We start from the raw sequence: 26,972 nt of genomic DNA, 5'->3' as shown, positions 1-26,972 counted from the left end.
GAGGCTAAATTTAAAGGTTTGGAGTGAAGATTACAAATTGTACAAACTCACTCAAGGACCAACATATCCACACTAAACAACTACAAGACGTCCACATCTCACATATCCCAACACAGTATTTCCATGCATGATATAAAAACATCTATTCAAACTCAGTCAAAAGCATGATAAATAAAGGTGAAATAAATTAACACAAACTACACACCGAGGAAATACTGAACCATGGATATTTAGATGGATACTTACATAATAAATAAATAGAAACATAAAACCCCACACATCCACTTTTCCAAGTGCTCAAAGTGAAAACCTGATCTTTTTTTGAAATGCAAACCTGAAATAATTAGGCCAACATGAATCTTGACAATCTCCTACCTTTTGTAATAAAATAAGATAAGTACCATTGGCAGTTTAATTCGATGAAGCTTGAACTCATTTAATTATGGTTGCTATATCATGATTTGCTTGCAAAAAGAAAACTGTATTATTGGGGGAATAAAAATACCAAAAGGAGAGAAACCCAATCTCCAAAGTTTCATTGTGACATATATATAAACTGCACAAACACATTCAAGGACCAACACATGCACGCTAACCAACTACTAGATGTCCACATCTGACAAATTGGGCAACTAAATCAAGTATTTCCATGATATGAAAAACCTATCCAAGCTCCATCAAAAGCATAATAGAAAGATGAAATCAATAATGCACACCACAAAAGGAAAGGTTCAACCATATTTATTTCCATAAGAATCATTAGTAGTTATTAGTTACACATATGAATAACAAATAAATAAATGCTCACATGATAACAGAAAAGAACCCCCACACGTCCCGTTTTCCATGGCTGCCCCCCTACCCCTGACATCTGAATAAAATCCACCACTCTCCAACGCCCCCAGCTCTCCATTATTTCCTCCCCTCTTCCTCCCCCTCTTCCTTCCTTCCCTCCGCCGCTTCTCCTCCGCCGCAGCCGCCGCCGTCGACCAGCGGAGACGCGCGGGCGCCTCTCCGGAGAGATCCGTCCGCCGCTTCCTCCGAGGCATTTCCCCTCGGCCCTCTTCGCTCGACACGGTGCGTGTTTCCGCTCGTCACTTTGCCGCGCGCCATGGATCGTTCTTACTTTTGCTTTCCCAGCCAGCGGGCCAAGAGGTTAGGATTCGGAGCCCGCTTTCGTGTGATGAGAGCTTGGGGTGGTCTGCGCCCGGGTAGTTTCGTTTTGCGTGTTTTTCCTCTGCTCCTTCTGTGAGCGAGTTCTACCATTGAGGGATCTCCGGGGAGCTCGCCGAGTTCACGCGGTTCCAGCGCACTAGCCTTACACGCAGAGGACTTTCCCTCTGTCCGATTTCTGCTATTTCACTTGCAAAATAAGCAAGTTCAAATGGCAGATTTGCAGAGGTGAAAACGATGTTCCAGACCACTCCTTATCTTGTGGCTTTGCCCACTCTGGAGGAAACTGCTTTAATAAATTTCTAGTAGTAGTCAGGTTGAGAGCTACTCGAGAGCGAGCTGCCGACATCTGTTTAAATCCCATTTTTATTTTCATTTCTTCGGGGCCGACTGACGCGGCGAGGGAAATGCACAGCGCAGCACTGCACCGGGAGCGCCCGCCCGTGCGTACCCTTGGATTCGTTCGGAAGAGGCGGGCTTGGTCAAAATCATGGGCTCCAGGACCCGCCTGCCGCGAATCTCAAGTTTAGTGTATGGAAACGTCGTGCTCAGTTGGTGGTTTTCCGAAAGGTGCTTCCTGGAGAACACTGTGTTGCAGGCTTGCAGTGGGCAGATTTCTTGCCATTCCTATCTCTTCCTTTCGTACAAACGCCGGGAAGGTTGCTTTGTCCCATCCTCTCCAGTCCGAGCCTGTTGTTTTCACTGGTATGAAACGTGTGCAGTGCTGAGAGTGATCTGCCGGTCTGATCTTCTTTTTTCTTCCTTGTGAATCTTGCAATCAGATGCTGGAGCTGAGGAGATAAGTCAAGCATGGACGCAATGGAGGTCGAGGAGTGTCCTTTTCTGGCTAATGATGCAAAGGTATCATCTTAACTGTGGGTTTATCTTGATGGCAATGGGAATATCCGTTGTTCATGGCATTAATATGTATTTTTATAAATAGATTTAGAAGCTATTGTATATCCACTTGTGCGTTCTTTGTAAACGTACAGATTAGTAATTGTTTTACTTTTGTAGCCATAATTTTGTTTTACTTCTGTAGGATGTTTTTAGGGAAAATTATTTAACCCTAACATTTTCTCTTTTGCGGGATTTGTGTTGCTGCATAATCTGAACAAATTGTGCTTTGTGCAGTTACATGCTGGAATGTGCAGAGCATTTCATCCTGTGGTTTCTAAACTTTTAGCGATTTTCCCGTTCATCGAAGCATCAAGACCCAGAAGCAAGTCTGGCATACAGGCACTGTGTTCACTGCACGTCGCTCTGGATAAATCCAAAGGTCTTCTTCAACTTTGCGCAGATTGCAGCAGGCTGTACTTGGTAAGTTGATGTACCCTATATAATTAGGTTGCAAAACTGCCGCTGGGAATTGGCACAGTTCTTTGGAATATCCTAAACTCTTACACTAATAATATTCACTTTCAGGCCATCACTGCAGAAACTGTGCTTTTGAAGTTTGAGAAATCAAGAACCCAACTTCAGGATAGTCTTAGGCGTGTCGAAAGCATAGTAACAGAAGATATTGGTCACAAGGTATGTTGTGCCAAATTCTAATTAGCACAGCTGAATTGTGTTTCTGTTTTCTTTCCTTGGACTGAAAATCCGACATTATGCATTAGCTATTTAATGGTTAAACAATCTAGTAAAGTTTTGTTGTATTTCCTGACAACCTAATCATGTTGGTGTGCAACAGATTGTAGAGATTATTGGCGAGCTGGAGGAAGTTGTATTTACATTGGATCAGTCAGAGAAGGAAGCTGGTGATGAGGTGATCAATTTGCTCCAGAGAAATAGTAAAACGAACAGTTCCAATGATAGTGGGGAGCTTGAGGTCTTTCATATGGCTGCTCTGAAGCTGGGAATTACATCTTCTAGGGCAGCACTGACTGAGAGAAGAGCCCTCAAGAAGCTAATTGAAAAGGCTCGTTCTGGCGATGATAAGCGGAAGGAGTTTGTTGTGTTATACTTGTACAATCTCATGAGGAAATACTCGAAATTCTTCAGAAGTGAGACAGGTGATGATACCGATTCTCAAGGATCAACTCCATGTTCACCTACGGTATTAGGCATGGATGACATGTATGGCCCCTGCGGAAATAGCCGAGCATTCAGCAGACAGCTGTCGAGCATTCAATCATTTAATTCAAGGTTTGGATCTTTCAATTCGAGGCTTGGATCATTCAATTGTAGACCTAGTGGTCCAAGGTCCGAAAACATGTCGATCCCTCCTGAGGAACTCAGGTGTCCCATTTCCTTGCAGCTGATGTATGACCCAGTTATTGTTTCATCTGGCCAGACTTATGAGCGTGTTTGCATTGAGAAATGGTTTAATGATGGTCACAGCACATGTCCCAAGACTCAGCAGCAACTGGCCCACCTGTCTTTGACTCCAAATTACTGCGTTAAGGCCATGATTTCTAGCTGGTGCGAGCAGAATGATTTTCCAGTTCCAGATGGTCCACCAGGAACCTTTGATGTAAATTGGAGGCTTGCTTTATCTGATTCCCAGGCAACAGCCTGTGTGTCTGTCGATAGTTTTGACACTAGCAACATCAAGGGTGTGAAGGTGGTTCCTCTGGAGAATGGGAGAAAAGAAGAGCCAGCATACAGCGAATCAGGAACATTGGACGATAGCTCTTGTGTTGAGTTTGATATGAACGAAGGGTACCGGAATCTGCTGCTCACGCTTAATGATAGAAACAACATGCTCAACCAGTGTAGATTGGTTGAGCAGATAAGGTATCTTCTGAAGGATGATGAGGAAGCAAGGATCCAGATGGGCTCAAATGGGTTTGCGGAGGCACTAGTTCAGTTCTTACGGTATTCTGTGGAAGATGGAAATGAGAAGGCACAAGAAATTGGTGCCATGGCTCTATTCAACCTTGCAGTCAATAATAACAGGTATGGAGTCTAAATTATTTTCAGTTAAATGGTGCTTGTCATTTGCAACTAGTTGAGCGCTTCATCTACATTGATTTACCTTGAACTTTTGAAGTCCTTTTGTGCTTACCAAACCCTATGCTGGTCTATTTCAGAAACAAGGGGCTTCTGCTATCTGCTGGAGTAGTCGATCTACTTGAGCAGATGACATCAAATCCACGTCTATCTGCTGCAGCCACGGCACTATACCTCAACCTTTCCTGCCTCCCCGACGCAAAGAGTGTCATTGGTTCCAGCCAAGCCGTGACATTCCTAGTAGACCGTCTCTACAACCATGACGCCTGCGACACAAAAGCCAGCTCCTGCAAGCATGATGCCCTCTACACACTGTACAATCTCTCCACCCACCAAGCCAGCATCCCATCGCTCTTGTCCGCGGGCCTTGTGGACGCTCTCCACTGTCTCTTCACAGAGTCTTCGGTGTCGGAGGGCCTCGGATGGACAGAGAAGGCCCTGGCGGTGCTCATCAGCCTCGCAGCGAACCAGGCTGGAAGGAAAGAGATCATGTCCACCCCAGGGCTGGTGAGCACGCTGGCGATGCTACTGGACACGGGCGAGCCGACGGAGCAGGAGCAGGCCGTGTCCTGCATCCTCGCCATATGCTCGGCTGACGACAAGTGCATCGCGCCGGTGCTCCAGGAAGGTGTGGTGCCTTCCCTGGTCTCCATCTCGGCGACCGGCACGGGGAGGGGGAGGGAGAAGGCCCAGAAGCTGCTGAAGCTGTTCCGGGAGCAGCGGCAGCGGGACGCACCGCAGCAGCCGCAACAGCAGCAGTCCCTGACGGAGACCGGGAACGGTGGCGCCATAGTATGTCACCGGGAGTCCAAGCCGCTGTGCAAGTCGAAGTCGAAGAAGCTGGGGCGGACTCTGAGCTCTCTGTGGAAGAACAGGGGCTTCTCCCTGTACCAGTGCTAGCTAGCGGAGTTCTGGGCTAGAGTTGATCATCACTAGAATCTGTAAATCTCCTCTTTCTTGTTTTTTTTTTTTTTGGAGAAATGCCTTTTTTTTTTTTTCCTTTGTTGCTGTGGTTGGTTCGGGTAAAGTTAAAACGGACTTTCTTCTTCCCCCCCTGCTCGGTGGGGTGATGTAGGGCATTTTCCCCTTTTGCCTTGTTCAAGACATGTAACATGTATATAGCCTCGTTACGAGATGCTTTCCTCTCCTGTTTTTAATCCATCCACTGCTGTAGTTAAGCAACCTCGTTTATTCTCTTTGTCTATATGATGGTATGCTGTTCAGTAGCAGGTGGGCTCCAGGATCGTGAGGTCCGCTAAGTAATTCCTTTTCTTTTCTAATAGAGGTGTTGTTTTTCTTCAGAAGCCTTAACATGGTTATGAGATTTATTTGTTAACAGCAATCCTGTTACTCATGCAGGTGATTTTGTTTTTCTTCATGTTACTCCTCGTCCTCGACGGTTGATGTGCGCGAGAAGTTCTGATTGGCAGTACCCAGCATAGTGCAAAAATTGGTGTCACGCATAGAAGTATGAAAGAAAAGGATAGGCTAGCGAAGACAATGACTGGGCAACATGGTAAGGGCGGCCGACACGAATAGAAGTATGAAAGAAAAGGATAGGCTTTCATTCTACTTAGCGTCTGACGTTCGGGTGTCGCACAAAGGTCACTGTGCTGTCCTGTTCTTTCACGAAATTCCATTGGTTCTGCAGAAATACGCCCCAGCTCTCCAGCGCCACAACCGGCCATCCTCCTAACTGAAGTTTTAAAAAAGCCACGGCTGCCCGTTTTATTTGTGGCGGGAAATCAACCCAGGCGTAGGGTTGATCAGCCGTCGATTCGACGAGACGCGGCGGCGATGGCAACGCGACGGGCGTGCACGCCTCAGCTCCACTCCACTCCACCCAGCTTGACGCAGACAAGAGGAAGGGAAAGGGCAAGCCGGAAATCCCAGCTGTGCAGTGCAGGAATCGAATTCCTCCCTCATCCTCCCCTCCCCGCTTTGTTCCATAATTCATATTCCTGCCTTTCTCTCTCGCACCCTCTGCTAAGGCTTTGCTTATTTCATCTGCATCCCCTCCGTGCCAGTTCCAACGAAGAGGAGGATTTTCCCGTTGGCCTCGTCGCCGGCGCGGCGGATGTCGGATCGGGATCTCCGCCCGCTGCGATCGATCAGTACGTCCTCTTGCTTATTGCCATGTTTCTTGGTAAAAAGGACAATTGTTTTAGAGGTGATCAGTGATCAAAAGAGGATTCCTTGCTTCCTTTTTTCGGTAGTGGTGATTTGTCCATGAACAAAATGGGGCGGGAGAAAGTAGAGATATGCGCCGATTTGAAGCTGTGTTAAATTAATCGAGTAGGTCGGATGCTTCCTAGTTTTGTTCCTCCATGCTTTGCTATTGTACTGCATGACTCGTTTAAAGCTGCAGTCGTACAGAACTAGTAGTATTTCCTTTGACAAATCCAGAAAAGAGACCAACATATTTTACATATAGCGACCCCTCTTAGGATTTTAGCTAGTGTGCGTCATCCTTAAGCATATTACTATTCGTTTCATTACAACTCTGAGTGGTTACTTCTGTTTGATTATTCACCCTAGGTTGATGCTCTGAATTTCCGAACATGGAAAGTGCACTTATATTTTTCCGTCACATTTTCAGGGATCACAGGAGATGGGAGATGCCTGTTCCGGTCCGTCGCTTACGGTGCCTGCTTAAGGAGAGGACATCAGTCGCCTACCGACAGCGCCCAGAAGGAACTCGCCGACGAGCTTCGAGCAAAAGTGAATGAATTGTTAACGATTCTGTCCGTTGAGCATGCCATTGTTCAATGCAATTTTAGCCAGAAAAAAAATTCTCGCTGACCCATTTTCGCTCTGCTTCTAGGTTGCAGATGAGTTCATCAAGAGAAGAGGAGACACCGAATGGTGAAGTATTCTTCCGCTTACCATTCTACATCTAACCCATTTGTTTCCTGCAAAAATGTGAAAATGTGCTTAAAATGGAGAACTAAATTAGATGGCTCAACATTTTAATTCAACAGATTTAGGCACATGCTTTGTCTCTGCATTTCATCGCTAAAACTTCTTCATACATAAAGAAATACAGCCACAAAAACATGATTTTTTCTCTGTCAATCTTCGGTGCTATGGATAGGTTCCTCGAAGGTGATTTCGAGAGCTATGTGCGTAAGATGAGAAAGCCTCATGCTTGGGGAGGAGAACCTGAACTTCTCATGTGCTCCCATGTTCTTAGGTAGGCACCTTTCTTATGTAATTAATTATGTATATCTTCAGATGCCTACAACTGTTAGTGAGGAATGTCAAACTACAGGATGCCCATCACTGTTCACATGTACATCAAGGGGTCTGATAGTCCCAGGATCATAGCAGAATATGGTCAGGAGTATGGCAAGGACAGCCCAGTCCGTGTTCTCTACGATGGTTATGGGCACTATGATGCGCTGCAGCCATCTCTTGTAAGAACACAATCAAGACTGTAAGTAAAATACTGTACGAAATCCGACAGCTTTGGTCTACTCTTTGAGGAACCAACCCATTCTTAAATTAGCTTCAAAGAGTACTTTAAGTATGCAGTGTTACGCATTAGCCTCAGTAATGTAATTTAAGTATGTAAATTTGCAGGAGAGGAGTGTAGCTAACCGGAGAATGCGTTATCTAAGCTTCTTCTACTTCTCTAGGACAGCCGCATAAGTGCTGGCATCTGCTACAACTTGGTTTTGCCCGACTTGGCAAAATCATATATAGCACACATGGAGTTCAGCTTGGCTTTACTGCTTCATAGGCTGATGTATAAATAAACTTCAGCTGTGTAACTCCCGATCCAATCAGAAATTTAACTGTATAACCTTACACTGGGTCCAGCTCAAGAGAACTGAATGTTTTGTGAAATTTATGCAACATTTCACTCCTAAAGCATGTTGCTGGACATATAACTTACTGACAAGTGCTTGAAAGAAACTAAAATCTCTCAGCAAATGTGTGTACAATATTTTTTTTGAGAGTATGAGTAATACCATATCCTGCTATGTTTGCCACTAAATTTCCTCTAGGAGTTTTTCCTTAGACTGAGATATGTCAATTGGCCATATCTATTACTAATCAATCCCAGTGGTTATTCAGAGATCTGTGTAAGTCTGGCAATTCAGAAAAATAAACCTGATGTCAAGAGGACACAAGGTATCCTTACAACAATTTTTCCAGGGGCAATGGTGATAAACAGAAGCCATTCAGTTCGCATTGAAATGAAAGATTGCCGATGCCTTATATTACATACTTAAATTACAATATTCTACTTGTCATCTCCTAGTCTTCGAGCCATTGAAGCTAATCCGTAGTACAAACCAAGAAATGGGAAGCTGGGCATGAAGATAACTTGACATGCCGGACGACATTTACAGCTTAATCTTCCGAAGGAAAACTTGTGCTTTGCCAATCACATTGGTACAACATAACATCGTAGATCTGGTTCTCCAGCCTCAGCATTCCTGCTTGGCTGAGCAAGAGCAGTTTTCTTGGTCCTGTTTTAATTTCTGCATAAACCCATTTTAATATAATAAGTTTTACATTCTATTGTTTTCTTGGAAACAAATACTCCGTATCTTATTACTTGGCTAGTCTATACTTATGTAGAAAATGAAGGAAACATATTAGTATGTCACGGAAAGTGACATTTTTTAACACCTGGAAGTGTGCGAAATATAGAAGCTGTGCCTGTGTGGAACATACCTCAATTTGTTCCTGCAGAACTTTGATGTAGTCTACAGAAATGTCCAACATTTCTGAAGTATTTGTTTGCTGCATAGTCAAGAAGAAACTTATCAGTATTTCTGTACTACATGACTTTTTTTGGAGAACAGGTGTAAACGCGCAAAATAATCAGGTCCAATTCAGTTTAGGTCTGACAAGGCAATACTTTCAGTCTAGGATAGAATTGTCGGTGTTAGTACTTCAAGTGAGTATGTGCTTCTGTGATTCCTGGTGGAAATTTCATCCCTATCTACTGACAGAGTCGATAGTGGCCAAGTAGCTATCAGTTAGTACAGTTTAACTAATTTAGTTACCTTGTCCATGTTTGGCACGAGCTCTTGCAGCTTCCTTAGCCTCTTGCTGATCCTTGTTCTTCTTTCCTGAACAACACAAGCGAAGAAACGATTCAGCATAAACATCCAACACCAAGATGGAGAGTGCAAAGAATCTTCGTGCTAAATTAAGTGTGAGGTTAATGTTGCAAATAACTGACCCTCTCAGCGATACTTCGCGGGTGAGTCGCGCAGCCACGTTTGGCGCGGACTCTGCATGCGATGGAGTCCTGCATCTGCAGGTATTCATCCATGCCGGGCATTTCCAGAGACGAGCTCGACAGGCCAAACTGAATTGGACGAAGAGGAAAATCCATAACCGTTAGCACGAAGTTCAATCGCACAATGGCAAACACAACCCTGATCGAGTCTGGCCTTACCTGCGAGTCGATGTTGCTGAAGTTGGCGTCGTCGCCGTCCACCGCCACCCTGGCCCTCTTGTTGGGAGAGGAGAACATGATGGAGTTGGTGTCGTCCCATGAGCTCATGGAGAAGCTCCTGGAGAGGTCGCTGGAGCTGTTGCATCCGGCGCCGGCGCTGCCGGTTGCGATGCTCTCCCCAATGTCGTTGGTGCCCGGCATGGCGGCCATCCCCATCTCCGTGATGTGCGGCATCATGTCCTGCCTGGAGAAGCTCCACTGCGAGCTCAGCCGACTCTGCTGCTGCGTCATCACGTTGATGCTGCCTCCCGCTCCTTGCGAGTAGCTCCCCATCACTGCCCTCGTGCCAGCCATGCCGCCAAAACAAAGCATATCCATCAGTTTCGTGACGGTGGGTCTAGTCTATCAGTTTGACTTCCTCCGTTATTTGGTTTACAAGTCGAAGTACTCCATTATTTCCTACTTACATGCCGATAAACTTTGACCAGTAGTACATGTGACACGTGATATAAGCATCGTACCATTGCGAAGTTTTTCAAAAAAAAAAAAAATGGTAACTCTTATATGGCATATAAACACGAAGGGAGTAGTAGGGAACCCGTGCACTCCTGATCTCGAGTTCCCGAAAATTTTAAAAGAAATCATGCATACCAATTTCCAGGGAAAAATATGTATGCATCTAGCCTCCTAAGAAAAGAGGGAAGTGTGCAACTTGGACAGTGAAATGCTTTAACTTGGACTGTTCATCCGGTACTTATTTTTTACTCAAGTTACATACTTCGAATTTAAGTTTGAAACTTGATAGACTCACCCCTGCACACATCCTTCCCATGCCAAATTTTTGTTTCGCAGTTTTCTGATTTTATTTATTATTTGTTTCGATTTTATTATTCATGACTCGAAATCATAGCAAACTAAATTTGAGTATAAGGCGCGTGTAAGCAGAAGGCAAACTTTGACCATGACAGAAGACGGGGCTGGTTTTCGCGTGACCGAAAATCCAAGGCCCAGTCGTCACGCAGACACAGGATGTGTTGTGGTCGGCAGGGCAGAGGTTTGGTTCGTAGGCATGTGTGACGTCAAACGCCCCACCAACCGGCTAGAGGACACGAGCTACTCCGTCCAGTGAATAAAAAGCTCAAGACAAGGCAGATTTGTCATCATCTCCCGACGAGCATTGGTGAATAGGGGTCGTCCCGTCATGATCAGGGGGACACGAGCCAATTATGTGAAGTGGTACTGCCCACTGCCGACTGCCCAGTGGTAGGATAATTGCTGACCTGGACACCAGCCAATTATGTGAAGTGGTACACGTACATGGTTAATTTTTCACGTTACGCAAAGCTACCCGATATGATTAGGTAAACAGACTGATGAGTTAGCTTTGCGACTGGCTGCACCCTCTTCAACCTGAAGAATTAACGCAACAGATCGATGACTTGACTTTTCAAAGTCGTGGAACCGAGAAATGGGTGACCATACGTTTTTTTTTTGTTTATTATTTGTCAACCACAAGCGCCACAGCCACAGATTAGAGAATAAAAAGTTGAGGAAATGTTAAACTGTCGCCGTTGTTCCACTTTTGATGTTTGACACGTCGGACCGAGGTGGACACGACACGGCGCGGTGGTAACCAAGCCCCATGCCGGTCTTATCTGTGGCTATTTTCTGTATTTCTGTTGCGTTAACGACCAGGCACGTACGTGCATTAGTAAATCATATGGAACAGCTAGCTGTACACGTGATACTGGCGGTGGATTTTATTATAGTACTAGGAGGAATCCTGAATGCGGAGACAAGTGGCATGCCTCTTGGGAGAAAGAGAGATGAGAGAGATGCCACATGTGTCCAGGTTCTCTCTTGCCAGCGGGGAAGGATAACGCCAGGTCAGCCAGATGCAGTGTACTAGCACGAAGCTGCTGCGCTAGCCTGAACTTTGTTCTGGTTTTAGCACAGGTACAGATAGACAGGTTCAGTGTATGCGTTCTGTGCCCGATCGACGAAGGAGGATATTGTAGGCTTGTAGGAGTATATATACGGAGTAGATAGAATAATCATGAGTCAATGATAGTGCTGCATGCGGAGACGAAGACAGATAAGGTGCTCTTCACGAACGATGGAAGGGACAGGATGAGGAGGAGTGCTTTTTATCCGGTGTGTTAGAATAAGGCGGTTATTCCCACTCCGTTCTTTCGTCGCACTTGAGAGCCACTAAAATTAGGATAAGTGTAGCATTTGGTACAGATTAATTAAACCATGGATCCATTGACCTTCATCGTAGAAATTATATGGGGTAGTGCTTTGTGTCGAGACTAATTACAGTTGGACAAGTAAGAGTGGACGCGTAATTAGTTAAGCTGCCACTACTACCAAGAAGCATGATTGATTAATGGGGAGCTAAAGCTGGTAGATCAGGCGCACGAGCTAGTTGTCAGGCGCCAGTAAGCTAAGCTAAGCAAAGCAAATGTTGCTTAAAACAATGGTGATCAGCAGGTATGAGCTGGATGCCGTACAGCGCGGTCACCGCCGGCGTGCACGGGCAAACAGGAGCTCCACAGACCACAACCGCGCGGCGGGCACGGAGCGATCGAACCGGAACGAGACACGCAACCGCGGCGGGGCCCGCCTAACGAATGATGGACTGGGGGGCACGGCACGCGAGCAGGTAGGTGGGGGTAAGCGCGTACCGTGCGGGTCGCCGACGAGGCGGGATAGCAGGCCGGCGGGGGAGCTGCTGTGGCGGAGGAGGCCGGACTGCTGCTGCTGCGGCGGCGGCGCGAGGGCTGGGGGCGGCACGTGGATCTCGCCGGAGCCGCCGTAGGCGCGGTGGAGCGTGGGGACGTCCGGGCGGGAGGTGGACTCGCAGGAGGTGAGCCCCGACGACTCCCCGGAGAAGAAGCGGCTCACGGCCTGCTGCTGCTGTTGCTGGGGCTGGTGGTGGTGCTGGTGGTGCGCTGTTGCGGGCGAGGGCGCGTCGCCGCGCACGACCTCGGAGAGCGCGGCGAGGAAGGAGCCCGGCGCGGAGCCGTACCTGGCCAGCCCGTGCCGCGTCGGCGGCGGCATGCCCCCGTGGCCGTGGTGCGCCGGCGTCGGGCGGTTCATGGCTGTTGACTGGAGCAGCTAAACGACGATCGATCGGGTGGGCGGCGCGGCCGTGGGGAGTGTGGTGGTAGGAGGAGGGAACAGCAGACTAGCAGGGAGGGCGCGAGGTGTGGGGTGGCGGCTTGGTGCGCGCGTTCCCCACTGCTTTCTAGCGACGCGCGGACGAGGACAGGGGGCAGGGGGGATGGATGCTGCTGTGCTGCGGCACTCGGAGGCCCGACCCCACGTGCCAAGTCATGCGGCCAAGTGCCGTTTCACAGGGGCGACAGAGTCGTCATTTTGGTGTAGTTTGGCCAGCCCTGCCCCGGTGCTCTGGGAATCTGGCTCTGTTTTCTGCCTCGGCCTGGATACAAGGGCATCATCCCAATCCATTTTAGTCGGTCTTCAACGGCCTCCCGCAAAACAGACCCTATTTCGGTTCGTTTTAGATCTCAATCGCCTCCCCAATACGTTCCAAAGGTTTTTGGTGTGCGTGGATATTTTTTCGACCTTAGTTGCGTGCCCCAAAGGTACCTGGTACCTTTCGCCCGGCGCAGCCCAATACGTTGTCCGGCTCTCCGAGACCGTTCCCGCTCCACATTGGACGCTTCGAGCGCGCCGGACATAGCGAGAATCGAGGCGAGGAGTGGCGGGTCCGACGCATCATTGGCCCGTTAAAATTTAGCCAGTTTCCCGCCACTTCCCGCCCGCCAGCCACACATTTCTCTACCTTGCCAAAAGATTTCACCCCTCTCGCAGATTCATTTCTCCCTCCCGTCGCCACTACCCTCTCCCAGCCATAGCATCGACATGCCCCAAAAAATAGGCCAAGAAATCGGCCACCAAGCCACCGGGCAAGGAGGTAGCGACGAAGGGGCCGAAGGCGCCCTTCGCGAAGCCGCGGAAGGCGCTGGCGGCAATGACAAAGCCAGACGACTGGACCGAAGAAAGGTGGCAGGAAGACTGCCTGCGGCGCAAGTTGTCGCCGGCGGAGCGGAGGGGGCAGCAGGTGGTGGAGCAGGAGAAGGGCAACATACATTCCGGGAGTGGCGTCCGCGTCGACACCCGGTTTCTTCGGCGAGGCCGCAGCGGCGACGCTCGGGTGCCTGACACCGAACTTGTCGTCGCAGTACGAGGATGCGCTGGCGCCTGGCGGCTTCAACCCAAACGCCATGTTCTCCCCGATGTACGACGCGCATCAGCGCCAGAAAGACAACGGTGCGGACGACGTTTCCTTCATTGGACGCAGGGGTCCCCTCAAATCCGAGGGCGCTGGTGCTCCGTTCGGGGAGGAGGAGACAACGCATGAGGAGGACGGGGAGGACGAGGAGGAGGACGGCGACGAGGATGACAAAGAGGACGACAACGAAGAAGACGAGGTGGAGGATGTAGATGATCTCGTGGAGGTTGACGCAGTCGGCTGATGCATGTAAAATGCATACATAAACTTATTGAATTCCCACGTATTTGCAACATATATGATGATAATTCCATGTTTTACATTGATTTATGAGGATTGAGAATGATCCCCTTTATTTGGTTTATAACTCTGCAGAATAGAAAAACCCTGTTCTGTGTATTTTTCACTTTCAGAGACCTATAGAGAGTCAAATTGATCTGGGATTTTTGGAGCTTCATTTTTTCATCGGGAGAAGCACCCTGGGACTTGGAAGCATATCTGGATGGGCCTGAGGCCCAAAACACATCAGATGGCGCGCCCAATCTGTGCTCTTTCGGCCGTCGATCATCCAAATCGCGTGATTTTTTCGCCCACCGACGTATTTCGACCTAAAAATCACTATATATATGGGCCCGAAGAGTTCGCGGGAGGAGTGCGCCACAGAAAGATAGAAACACGAAAATGGAGGCTACAACAAAGAAGATTGGAGGGGGAAACTCCGCCGGGATCACCGCCAGAGGGATCTCCATCTTCTCCAACGTCTTCATCATCACCATGATCAAAGGAGAGTAGTCCACGTCTGAACTATGGGTTTGTGGCAGTAGCTTCATCTATTTCTCTCATGTTCTTAGTGCCATATGAGCTGCCTCACATGATTATGGCCATATTTGTAATACCTATGTGATGGATCCTTATTCTATGATATTATGCTATGAGATCTGATCGTATTATGTGTAAGATGTATTGATAGATGCATATTATGTACCCCGTTCTTAAGTATTTGTTCTGATCCAACATCTATGTCAGAGCGTGCGTGGGGTGATGTGTGTATTAGATGAAGTAGCATGGTTTTAGTGATTATATAGTGACAATAAATTCATGATCTATTATGGCTTTGACTTTTTTTACTACCTCGTTAGGGATAAAGTGAATGCATGTGTTGTTGGTTCAAGGTAGCATATTTGATATTCAAACATCATGTCAAAGTACTTATTGCTATGCTCTGTTAATTCTTAATACAAGATTGCATGGAGTTTTCCCTTTCTTGTGGAGTATAAGAGGGATGTGTTGCATCGTCTCTATGTTAGGACGTAATGCCCATATGAATGCTCATCTTACTCATATTATTATGTTGCATCCCCATATCTCATTGATGAATTACTATTTGTCCACTACAACTTAAAAGAGAGAGTAGTCAAGTGAACCATAAACCTCGTTCCACTTTTAATCATAAGAAACACCTTTATATTTATTTTATCTTGTTTTCTATTTGCTGCACTATTTTAATCCAAAAATAGAAAAATATTTACTTTTCTTTTTGCATCCAAAACACCAAAAACAATCAACCCCTTTACAGTTTTTACTTACTTACTTACTTCATTTCATCTAGTTTTACTCGTTTTACTTTTACTTGTGTTTTACTTACTTACGTGAAACCTTGTGCTTGACAACCACACGGTGGAGTTGGGAACACAAGGCTTTTATATTACTTGCAGGATTGCTAGAAGAAGAGAGAAGAGAATACTCTTTGCTCACTTCCCCGAGAGTTCAATTTAAACCCTCGAGTCACCCTTGTTGGGAAAATAATCAGCTGACACACTACTATGGACTTTGAGTCCCAAAGTATCAAGATCTTTTTGGCGTTGTTGGTGGGGAGTAATCAAGACACTTCATCAAGCCCGTCAACCGTCATCACCGGCGTGAGGAAGAATAAGACGAAGGCGACCTCGGGCTCACGAGGCCCCAAGTGGAAGTTCTGGAATATCAGTGCCTCTAAGGAAGAATAAGAAAAACTCGATCGACTTGGCGAGGTCCATCTATTCACAACACGTTTGTGTCAATGGCCAGTGTCCTTGGCTCAAATAGATGAAAAAGGTCTAGGGTTTGTACATCGAACTCGTTGATCCTGGTAGGTGGTGCCGAGGCGGTGGGCGGCGAATAGGGACTAGGGGCAGGTGCCAGCAAGTGTGCGCAAGGATGCCATCATGAATTGTGGACTCCGGCGAGCAACGGTCCAAACGGTGGCACCGCCAATGGCGAAGGGCGGTACAGACGCAGGTGTCACGGTAGGGTTGTGTCGAAGGGAACGGGCGCGACCTGATTGGCGAGTGGCTTATGTGCCACTGGTAGCGGGCCCTGGGAGTACTAGAGGGGTACACACGTGTATGCGGGTGCTGTCCACGCCGACGTATTTCTAACCTAAATTTGGGCTTGGAATGGGCCGCCGCAGAGAGGTTGGTATGTTTGTGTCTGGTCGCTGAGGTGTGGTTTTGGTATCTCTCTATCCATGCGGCTTAAAATGGGCACCCGTGATCCTTTTGCCCCAGTGCGCTGGAGAAGTGGAGATGCCCTTATTCCCTCCATCTTAAAATAAGGTTCATATAATTTTTGATCAAACTCAAACTTCATGAAGTTTGACTAACTAACTAATTATATAGAAAAGATATAAACATGTAGAATACCAAATGCACACAATATGAAAGTATACTTCACGATGGTTCTAACAATGATGGTTTGAAAATATAAATCTTATTACGAGTACTTTTTTCTATAATATTTGGTCATATTTTTTAAAATTAAGTTAAAAGAAAACTATATGCATCATATTTTGCCACGGAGTTCCCTCCTTTAGTTGACTATAAGTTTGAACGAGAATATTTCGGAACGGAGATATTACTAATTTGGACGCGCACGCATAGACTTTTCTTTCTGTTTCTTTTCCCCGGCACGGCATCACGTACTACGCGAGCAATTTGCAGCGCCGACGTGCACAGGTGATGTGTGCATTACCGTCGTACATTGACGTGGCTGTATCTTTCGGGTCGGCAACTCTATATTCCTTGGACACCAGGGGCGTCACGGCGGGCTAGGTTTCGTGGACGAGCTTGTCGGCCGGGTCATATACCGTCCACGCCTCTCTTTCTCGTCTTGATTGTACAGATTTTTCCATGGAAAACTGTAGTCCATGCGATGCGTGCATTCCCGGTCTCGGTCACGTACAGACGTGCTCGTGCAGCCGTGCTATGCACTGGACGAACTGGTCTCATCATTAGTGTGTTCACGTCGGTCCAATCCGCTGGTTTTCTTCCCCTCCTTCTGCTCGATTGCTCGTGCCCGGACGGACCGGCCGTTGACAGCTTACATAGTTATACTCCATTGTCCAATTATGCGTGCTTAGCTCAAGTCAACTGAATGTTAAAATACTCTTTCCTCCAGTCATAACGGAACATACAAGCCAATCACACCACGAGAAAAGAGATGCCTGGCTCGGCTGCCTATTTCCGACGGATTTGAGACGGACGTGACGATCTCTTTGTGTCAGTCGTTGGCTTAGCTTCGTGGGTGCCCGTCGATCTCAGGCTTGACATGGCGCCGGATGCCAGGGCGGCGGCCCTAGTTTGGTGGTTCTTCATCGTGCCGAGGCGGCTCTGGTGTGAGGTGGCTCTAGGCCTCGACGCGTGTAGTTCTGTTTGTGGCTGCAGAAGTCAGGTGCGGGGGACTGGCGTTGCTATGTCTGAGTCGGGGATGGTGGTTCGGCCGGTCCACCAGGGGCGGGTGCGAGGTTTCCAACTCCCTACCGAGCGAAAGCCATGCCATGGCTGCTGCCAGGTCCGATGACAACAACACCCTTGGGTGTTGTGTCCTTCTTGGTGGCTTCATCGTGGAAGTGTTCTTGCTCCTCCACCCGGGATTCTCCGGGAGAAACTTCAGATCCAGCATGGCATCGGGCGAGGGTGATGCTCCTGCGTCACTTACCTGTTGGGGCCTCGCTTTGGATGTGTCTAACCGGTGGAGCGCTTTGGTTGTTGGTATCAGCGAGCTTGTCGTCTTCGGCTGGGCTGTGCGCGCCCCTGGGGCTGGCGTGGATGCCGGAGCGACGGCTTCGGGATATCGCACCCACCGTGTTGCATCGAGGTGCAGGGTGTCGGCTTTGGTTGCTTGGGTGACTTGGTCGTCGACTAGCGTGGGGGTGCGGCCTTGGGGCCGGCATGGATGTCAGAGCGGCGGCTCCGTTCTTTTGCCTCCGCCTTATCGCGTTGAGGCGATGGGGTGTCGACCTTGGTCATTCGGGCGACTTGATTGTCGACTCGTGTGCGGGTGCGACCTCGGGGTCGGCGTGTTGTGTTGGCTATTGTATCAGGCTTTCAGACAGTTTCCCTTATAAATTGTTCAACTTCTTTTTCGACTTAATCAATGGGAAAGCCATTTTTCTAGGTTCAAAAAACACCACGAGAAAAGAAATTAACGATCTAGGTTTTCGTTGACCTCTCGCTAGGGTTTATAGTGCCGGTGTCGAGGGTACTCCTCGGCAATGCCCACCTTTTGGGGTTTAGGGTTGATGGAATCCTGCAGGCTGACACGAGACATCGGATACCAAACAAACGGGGAGAGAGATTTGTTAGACAATGTAATAGGCTGGGCCGGGTCTCTTTCTTCTTTCTGTTTTCTTCTCCTTTACGTATGTGTATTGGAGAGTTCCTTGTACAATACTTGGCCCGGTTGTGTGGCATATATATTAACACGTAACCGCCTGGAGACGACCCGGACGTTCGGAACCCATCTACCAATATGGTATCGAGCCGCCTTCTTCCTCGACAACCTAGGCTGCTGCCGCCGCCGCCGCTGTTCAACGGCCGCCGCCGCCGTCGCCAAGAAGCGCCGCCGCCGCAGATCTCCAGATTGTCGCCGCCGCCGCTCTACATACGAAAAACAAACGCCGCCGCCGCAGATCACCCTTAGTTCTCCCGCCACCGCCCTACAACCCAAGAAAAGAAAAACCCAGACGCCGTCGCGCCGACCTTCTGTCGCCGCCGGTCACAACCTCACAACGATCTACAATCTCCCAAAACCCTTAGCCACCAAAACCCCACCAAAACAGCCACCTACAACCACCCGATCATCAAACCCTAGATCGCTCCCGCCATGGCATCTTCATCGTCCGTCTCGAGCTCCGCGCTTGCTGCAGCCCTTGGTGCCCCTCCAGCTCAACAACTCACACGGGGAAACTTTCTCCTATGGAAAGCCCTCGTGTCCCCTGCCTTCCGCGGAGCCAACGTCATGGCACTCGCTTGACGGCACCGACACCTGCTCCGGCCAAAACCATTGAAGTGGAAGATGCTGAGAAGAAGAAGATCATGGTTGAGAATCCTGCCTATGTTGGATGGCTTGCTCGGGATCAGCGAGGTCTTAAGGTTTCTCCTCAATACACTTTCACCCGATATTCTGTCTCATCTTCTTGATGTAAGCTCCACGAGCTGAGGCTTGGTCTGCCATCCACTCCATGTTTAAGACAGCCTCACGCACCAAAGCTCAGCATCTACGTGAAAAGTTGAATGACACGAAGAAGCTCTCCATGACAGCCGACACCTACTACACCAAGATGAAAGGGTTTGCCTCTGAATTATCAGCTCTTGGTAAGCCCGTTGAAGATGATGAGATGCTCGGTTATCTGCTGCATGGTCTTGATAAAACTGAATACAATGCACTTGGTTACTTACGTAAATGCAAATCCCGGCACTACACTTGATGATTTTTATGAGCAGCTGAGTTCCTATGATATGCGCAATGGCGTGGAAGAGAATGGGGAATTTGTCTCCTCCGCGAATCTGGCTCGTCGTGGTCGAGAACAGCAGCACCGCCCACGTGGCCGTACTCCGCCGCCGCCACCTCGAGGTTACTCCCCTCCTCGTGGCCGGTCCCACGAGTATCCTCCTTACCGTGGTGGCGGAGGTGGTCACTACCGCGACGGAGAAGAAGACCGCAGCAACTGGCGCCGTGACGAGCGCCAAGGTGATCGCAGGGATGATCGTCGTGATCGACGCCGAGATGATGGTGGAGGTGATCGACGCCGGTCTGACAATGGCCGCCGCTTTGATCGAACCCCTACTCCTTATGTGGACACAGATTGCCGGATTTGCACTAAACATGGTCATCCCGCTAGCAAGTGTTGGTGGCGCTACTCGATGACAAGAAGAAGGATGATCGTGATCGAGAGAAGGGAGCTCATCTTGCCTCATATGGTGTTGATACAAGCCGGTACACCGACACGGGGGCAAGCGATCACATCACTGGCGAGCTGAATAAACTTCTCATCGCCAACAAGTATAATGGGCAAGACAGGTGTTCGCCTTGCTGAAGGTACGAGTATGAACATTAGTCACATTGGTAATTCAATTTTGCGCACTCCTCATGGTTCTTTTGATCTTAAAAATATTCTCCATGTTCCTAGTGCCTCTAAGAATCTACTGTCAGTTCATCGCTTTACTCTTGATAATCATGTCTTTATTGAATTCCATCCTTTCTTCTTCTTAATCAAGGACCAAGCAACACGAAGAGTTCTGTTTAGAGGCCCCTGCTGGGGTGGTCTCTATCCCCTGGTGCCCATGTTCCATGAGACCGCCAAGCATGCTTTCATTTCAATAAAGCCATCATCCTCTACATGGCATCGCCGCTTAGGACATCCATCTTCATTTGTGGTTCAGCAAGTTCTTAGAAGAAATAAAATAGCTTACACTCCAGAGAGTACTCCATATGTTTGTGACTCTTGTCAGTTGGCCAAGAGTCACCAGTTGCCCTACCCTATATCCTCTAGTGTTTCTACTGCTCCCTTAGAGCAAGTGTTCTCTGATGTATGGGGTCCTGCTCCTCTCTCTGTTGGAAAACATGCATACTATGTAAGCTTTATTGATGATTTTAGTAAATTCACCTGGATTTATTTGCTCAAAAAGAGGTCTGATGTTTATCAAGCTTTTCTTAACTATCAGCAATATGTTGAACGCAAGTTTGATAGGAAAATTGTTACTATGCAAACTGATTGGGGAGGCGAGTATGAAAAGTTGAATGGATTTTTCCAAAAAGTTGGCATCACACACCATGTATCATGTCCTCATGCTCACCAACAAAATGGTTCAGCGAGAAAGAAAACATCGCCATATAGTTGAAGTTGGTCTTGCATTGCTTGCTAATGCCTCCATGCCTCTTAAATTCCGGGATGAAGCTTTCATCATCGCCACCTTCCTCATAAATCTTCTTCCTAGCAAGGTTCTTAACTTTGAAACACCCACTCGAACGGTTACTTCATGTCACACCAAATTATGATGCTCTTCGTACTTTTGGGTGTGCATGTTGGCCTAATCTTCGCCCATACAACAAAAGAAAACTTGCTTTTCGGTCCAAACGGTGTGTGTTTCTTGGGTATAGTCCCTTACATAAAGGTGTGAAGTGTCTAGACATATCCACTGGTAGAATCTACATCTCTCGTGATGTTGTATTTGCTGAAAATGTCTTTCCATTTGCCTCTCTTCATCCAAATGCCGGTGCACTCCTCAAGAAAGAAATTCTTCTTCTACCATCTTGCTCCAATTCTCATGAGAGTGTACATAATTGCAATGACCATATTGTGCCTATTGTCTCTGTTACTAACATGGAACAGGAAGACGAAACTACAGAAGAAAACTACACTGAAAACAGTGAAGAAATGACTGCAGAAAATGAAGCTGAAAATCTCTCAGAAACGGACAACACGGACACTGAAGACGATGCAGAACATTCTCCTGCAGGCGCTGATCCCGAGGTGCAGCGATCCGAGGCAGATTCGGCTTCCAGCGAATCTGGCCCGTCGAAGAGCGACGGCCGTACGCGCGACGCGTCTCCCGCTGCGGACCCTCGTGGTGGCCACACGCCCGGCGGGGACCAGCCACCGCCACCCAACGCCACACCGCCACGTCGCGCCTCGGCCAAAGCGGTCGGCACCTGCCGCTGTCCCTCGCGCCCACGCCGCCACGTGCCGCGTCGTCCGCCGATGACGGCAACCGGAGCGGCGGCTCACAGTCTGCCCCCTTGTCCTCTGGCGGATCTTCTGTGGCTGCTGCTGGTGGGGGCGAAAATGCCAATTCTGAAAATTCTGCAAATACCAATGGTCCGCCACCACCGTCACCTCCTGGAGTCCGTACTCGCCTACAGAAAGGTATACGCCATCCAAAGCAATATACTGACGGTACAATCAGATATGGTTTGCTTTCTTCTACAGGTGAACCACAAAATCTTACAGAAGCTATGGGTGATTCCAATTGGCATCAGGCTATGCAGGAGGAATACAATGCTCTCATGGAAAATAAAACCTGGCATCTTGTTCCTCCAAGTAAAAATAAAAACTTGATTGACTGCAAATGGGTTTATCGCATAAAGAAGAAAGCAGATGGTACTATTGACAGATACAAGGCTAGACTGGTTGCGAAGGGTTTTAAGCAAAGGTATGGCATTGATTATGAGGACACCTTTAGCCCTGTAGTAAAAATAGCCACCATCAGAATTGTACTGTCTCTCTCAGTTTCTCGTGGTTGGAGTTTACGGCAGCTAGATGTCAAGAACGCGTTTTTACATGGTGTTCTGGAAGAGGAGGTTTACATGAAACAACCCCCTGGTTTTGAAAATTCTCACGCTCCGCATTATGTTTGCAAGCTTGATAAAGCTCTCTATGGATTGAAACAGGCTCCTCGAGCTTGGTACTCTAGGCTTAGTTCCAAATTGTGTGAGTTTGGATTCAAACCATCAAAGGCTGATACTTCCCTATTTCTTCTCAACAAGTCGGTATCACTATGTTTATTCTGATTTATGTTGATGATATCATAGTTACTCGGTTCCTCCGATCATGCTATCAATGCTCTTCTTCAAGATTTGAAATCAAACTTTGCTATAAAAGATCTGGGTGATTTACATTACTTTCTTGGTATTGAAGTAAAGAAGATACAGAACGGTTTGCTCCTTACACAGGAAAAGTATGCTTCAGACTTGCTAAGTAGAGTTGGGATGCATGATTGCAAACCGGCCCCTACTCCTCTGTCTTCATCTGAACAGTTATCTTTGACAGATGGTACACCTCTTGGTTCGAGGATAGTTCTCGGTACGGGAGTATTGTTGGAGCTTTGCGTACTTAACTTTGACACGTCCTGATTTAGCATTCTCGGTAAACAAGATTTGTCGGTTTCTACATGCTCCAACTACGGAACACTCGGACAGTCTGCAAAACGTATTCTCGGATATGTACAAGATACTTTACAGCTTGGTATTACCTTTAAAAGGTCTTCATCTACTTTTCCGAGTGCCTTTGCAGATGCTTGATTGGGCTGGTTGCCTTGATGACGGACGATCCACGGGTGGTTTTGCTATATTTGTTGGACCAAATTTAGTTTCTTGGAGTGCCAGGAAACAGGCCACAGTCTCAAGATCTAGCACTGAGGCTGAATATAAAGCTTTGGCAAATGCTACTGCTGAGCTAATTTGGGTTGAGGCTCTTCTTACTGAACTTGGAGTTAAGTTAAAGGAAAAGCCAAGCATTTGGTGTGATAATCTAGGTGCAACTTACCTATACGCAAATCCGAGTATTTCATGCTCGTACCAAGCATATTGAGATTGATTTTCACTTTGTCGGAGAACGGGTTGCTAATCGAAGTTGGCTATTCGGTTCATCTCAAGTAAAGATCAAATTGCGGATGGTTTTACAAAGGCCCTTCCGGTCAAGAAGCTTGAAGAATTTAAAGGTAATCTAAACCTTTTAAAAGGTTCGGATTAAGGGAGGGTGTTAGACAATGTAATAGGGTCGGGCCGGGTCTCTTTCTTCTTTCTGTTTTCTTCTCCTTTACGTATGTGTATTGGAGAGTTCCTTGTACAATACTTGGCCCGGTTGTGTGGCATATATATTAACACGTAACCGCCTGGAGACGACCCAGACGTTCAGAACCCATCTACCAATAAGATTTACCCAGGTTCGGGACCCTCGATAAGGTAAAACCCTTACTTCCTGCTAGTCTGATCTTGATTATTGAAACTATCGGATTACAATGGGGTAGCCGAAGGCTAAGACTAAGATCTCGTCGAGAGGCTAAGATTTCGTAGACCTAGCTCTAGACTTGCGGTGGTTCTGGCTAAGTTGATGTGTGTCCCTCGGCAGACCCTCTCCTGGCCCTTATATTGTGAGTCAGGTCTCGAGTGTTCTGTCCGGGTTCAACTAAGTTACAAAGAGTTCTACGTTTAGACTTTCGTTGTTCTTCGTCTTCTTTCCTTGTTCATCAAGTATCTTTCTTCGGAACCGACATAGCGACCCACCTTAGTTGATGGATGACCTTCATGGGCCCCTGGTTGGGCCGTAAGAGGTAACATAATACGGGTTACCCGAAGGGTAATGCCCACATCAGCCGGCCAGTGTTTCCGACTTGGGATCCTTCTCAGCTCCTATGGTCCTTCATCTCATGGAAGAGATCTCACTATGTCCCTTTTCGTCGTTCTCATCGGAGCGGTCTAGTCTTGAGTTTTCCGTCACTAGCTAGGGTTTTGGCAGAAGTAAACCATCCATGGGAAAAGAAGTAACCGCAGGGACCTCTAACATCGGTGATGGCGAAGATGGGAAGAATGACAGTATGTTCAAAGATCTGGAGTTAAAATTCGGTGAAATCATTGATCTGCTTCTAGGCGCAGAGGAGTTCGAATAACTTTCAGAATGCGACACATGTTGGGTGCCAATGAAGAAAGGTCCACACCACTGTATCATTTAGTGCCAAGGCGCTATTCAAAAAGAGATGGATCATGTCTGGGATTTAACTAATTGCTTTGAAGCTAGAGAGAATCTGTCAATCTTCCATATGTGTCGCCCTCGGCATTTGCATGAAGGTTGTGCACCAAGCACCAAGGTGATCCCGCAGATGGTCCAGGGTTGATAATTGAGTACTAGAAACCAAGCTATGGAAAAAAGCTTTGGAACATTGAAGCGACTGAGAATGACATCAAATCCCTTTTCAATGTCTTTAGTGACCTTTCGTGATATAAGTCGTTTGTGTAATAATGCAACATACACTTAGGATAATCAGGCTTAATTGTTTGTTCGTTGTTTATTTCGTCATAGTGTTTGGTATTCCAACTGCAGTAACTCTAGTACGAAAAAGCTTTCCCCAACTCCAGTGATGGAGGGGCGAGGTGGTGTTGCGCATTCTGCTCGGGCCAGTGTTTGTAGCGGTCGCTTGGTGATTTAAGGACCTATTTGTAATATGTATTTTTTATAGTAGGTTCTTTGTAGAATTGTAGCATGGATGATTATCAATAGATAAGTGGAATTTTGCAAAGAAAAAACTTTATATGGATACAATTTTATCAAAAGAAGTGGTGAATTCTAAAGAAAAGCTCTTGCACGTTGCAGTCCAAAACCGGTAAAGCTCTGTTTAGAAGTGATGTTACAACAAGACGACGTTTTCCCGGCGTGTAGATAATTCATCCGACTGTCAAAAGGAGGGAGAACCCAGAAACGTTGTGCATGGAGGAGCATCATCATCTCACCTAAATCTGATGATACCGTTGCATGGGAAGAGGAAAAGGCCGGGAGGGTCGCGTGGTTTGAGCTCACAGACAGCAGCCTTGGCGAACATGCATGCATTGGCATCCTGTTCCTGTGTGCGCACGAAACGCTGCCGGTTTCGTTTGTGTCCGTGCGTGCGTCCCATGTGCGAGGACGGCGGCAGCGCCGGGGCGTGTCTGCACCCTGCGTCCCTGCCTGCTCTGCTGGAGGTAAGGCAACAATGGGGGGCATCGAGAGTTGATTGTTTATGCCGATTACAGGGAGCCGTCAGCCAGGAACCCCAAGCGGCAGTCAGGTTGCATGCCAAAGAAGCAAGCAAGATGATGCAGCTGTTTAACTAAAGCCAAATTGGCATGCACATGGAGGCCGCACAACGCCACTCGCATGCACATGCTGCTCGCTTGACCTAGGGCTTGGAGCAGCCTTGCCAGATCGGCCAATCCGACGAAGCCGCAGCCGCATTGCTGCTGCTTCATGTGCCCGTCCGGTGGCGCCGCTCGAGGACTGGACCCCGGCAGACCCCGTCGTGCACCTCGCGTGCGTGTGTGCACCACTCGATGCCGCCGCAGTTTTTACTTGTGGCCGGCGATGACCGGTCGTCGGGCGCGTCGTGGTCGGCCGAAGCCATGCATGGTCAGGACATCAAGCGAGGTCGTCGCTTGTTTACCAGGTTCAGACTTGAGGGCGCGATCTGCGATTGGAAATGCAGAATCATCGTGCGTCTTTCTTTCTCACTTCCTCCTTCGGGCTTCGGCGATACAGCTTTGACCTGGCGGTAAGCGGGTTTCCAACCTCGGTCAACGCTTTTGCTAGTGGTTTCCGGGCCGACAGATGCTTCATTTCGATCGTCTCTCTGTTGGTGTGTGTGCTGACTGCTTTTCTTTTTGGGTGCTTCGTGGCCAACTTTGGACCGTGTTCTCGCTCGCGCGGTTCTTTGAAAGAAAAAAAAGGATAATTTTGCGAGCAGGCTCAACGGCTTCCTAGTTTTTTGGACGATCGGTTTCTTCATCGGGCCAATTCGCCATTCGCACTAGAGCCCAGTAGCCACGCGCAGCGTGCACGGAAAGGAAGACGACGAGTCGCTGACCGACCAACCGACCATCTCGTTCTCTCGGTCCTGCCCAGTAACGAATGCGGCCTTGATGCCACAGTATGTCTCATCTGCTGCAAAATCTCCTTTCCCTCCGTCGCCGGCCACTACACCTAGCCCACTGAGTTGGCCCATCTTTTTTTCCTACCACCTGCTCGATGCTAAACGGAGAGCTCCTATAGGCCGCTTTGTGTTGTGCTGCCGCCGCTGAAGAGTAAACGAGCAGAGCTAGGTTCGTTCGCACCAACATACACATAGTCCTCCCCCTACTTCGGTTTTCTATGTTTTTTCTATTATTCGGTTTTCTTCTGTTCAGATTAAAAAAACTGTTCAAGTTTAAACAATGATTAAATTTGAAAACGTTTAAAAACGAAAGAAGTTTGAATTTTAAAAATGTTCAAAACTGGAAATTGTTCAAAATTGAAAACGTCAAATTTATAGTAAAAGGACAGATTAAAAAAGTATTCAGATTTGAAAATTACTCGTAGGGGTAGGATGTGCGTGTGCGCGT

General features: G+C 47.8%; 3 protein-coding genes across 3 annotated transcripts; 2 read left to right on the top strand and 1 right to left on the bottom strand.

The window, feature by feature from the left end:
* Window positions 1-953: 953 nt before the first annotated feature.
* On the top strand, window positions 954-5,289 carry LOC124659801 (U-box domain-containing protein 45). Its single transcript, XM_047197607.1, has 6 exons — window positions 954-1,077; window positions 1,956-2,034; window positions 2,308-2,493; window positions 2,599-2,706; window positions 2,867-4,074; window positions 4,209-5,289. Exons 2-6 carry the CDS (start codon window positions 1,984-1,986, stop codon window positions 5,026-5,028), a joined length of 2,373 nt encoding a protein of 790 aa, XP_047053563.1. The 5' UTR covers window positions 954-1,077; window positions 1,956-1,983; the 3' UTR covers window positions 5,029-5,289.
* A 192-nt stretch (window positions 5,290-5,481) lies between these two features.
* On the top strand, window positions 5,482-8,001 carry LOC124662720 (OVARIAN TUMOR DOMAIN-containing deubiquitinating enzyme 4-like). Its single transcript, XM_047200526.1, has 6 exons — window positions 5,482-5,487; window positions 6,667-6,849; window positions 6,953-6,993; window positions 7,223-7,321; window positions 7,400-7,564; window positions 7,711-8,001. Exons 1-6 carry the CDS (start codon window positions 5,482-5,484, stop codon window positions 7,721-7,723), a joined length of 507 nt encoding a protein of 168 aa, XP_047056482.1. The 3' UTR covers window positions 7,724-8,001.
* Window positions 8,002-8,301: 300 nt separating this feature from the next.
* LOC124659802 (transcription factor bHLH128-like) lies at window positions 8,302-12,731 on the bottom strand. The gene is made up of 6 exons (XM_047197608.1): window positions 12,235-12,731; window positions 9,548-9,882; window positions 9,329-9,457; window positions 9,150-9,215; window positions 8,815-8,883; window positions 8,302-8,618 (listed from the first exon to the last, which is right to left on the bottom strand). The coding sequence occupies exons 1-6, from the start codon at window positions 12,647-12,649 to the stop codon at window positions 8,565-8,567; spliced, it is 1,068 nt and encodes a 355-aa protein (XP_047053564.1). The 5' UTR covers window positions 12,650-12,731; the 3' UTR covers window positions 8,302-8,564.
* Window positions 12,732-26,972: the final 14,241 nt, after the last annotated feature.

Source organism: Lolium rigidum, chromosome 6 (assembly GCF_022539505.1).
Source record: "Lolium rigidum isolate FL_2022 chromosome 6, APGP_CSIRO_Lrig_0.1, whole genome shotgun sequence".
NCBI classification, from domain to species: domain Eukaryota; kingdom Viridiplantae; phylum Streptophyta; class Magnoliopsida; order Poales; family Poaceae; genus Lolium; species Lolium rigidum.
Note: the sequence above shows the minus strand (reverse complement) of the source record. Positions and strands in the feature narration are given on the sequence as shown.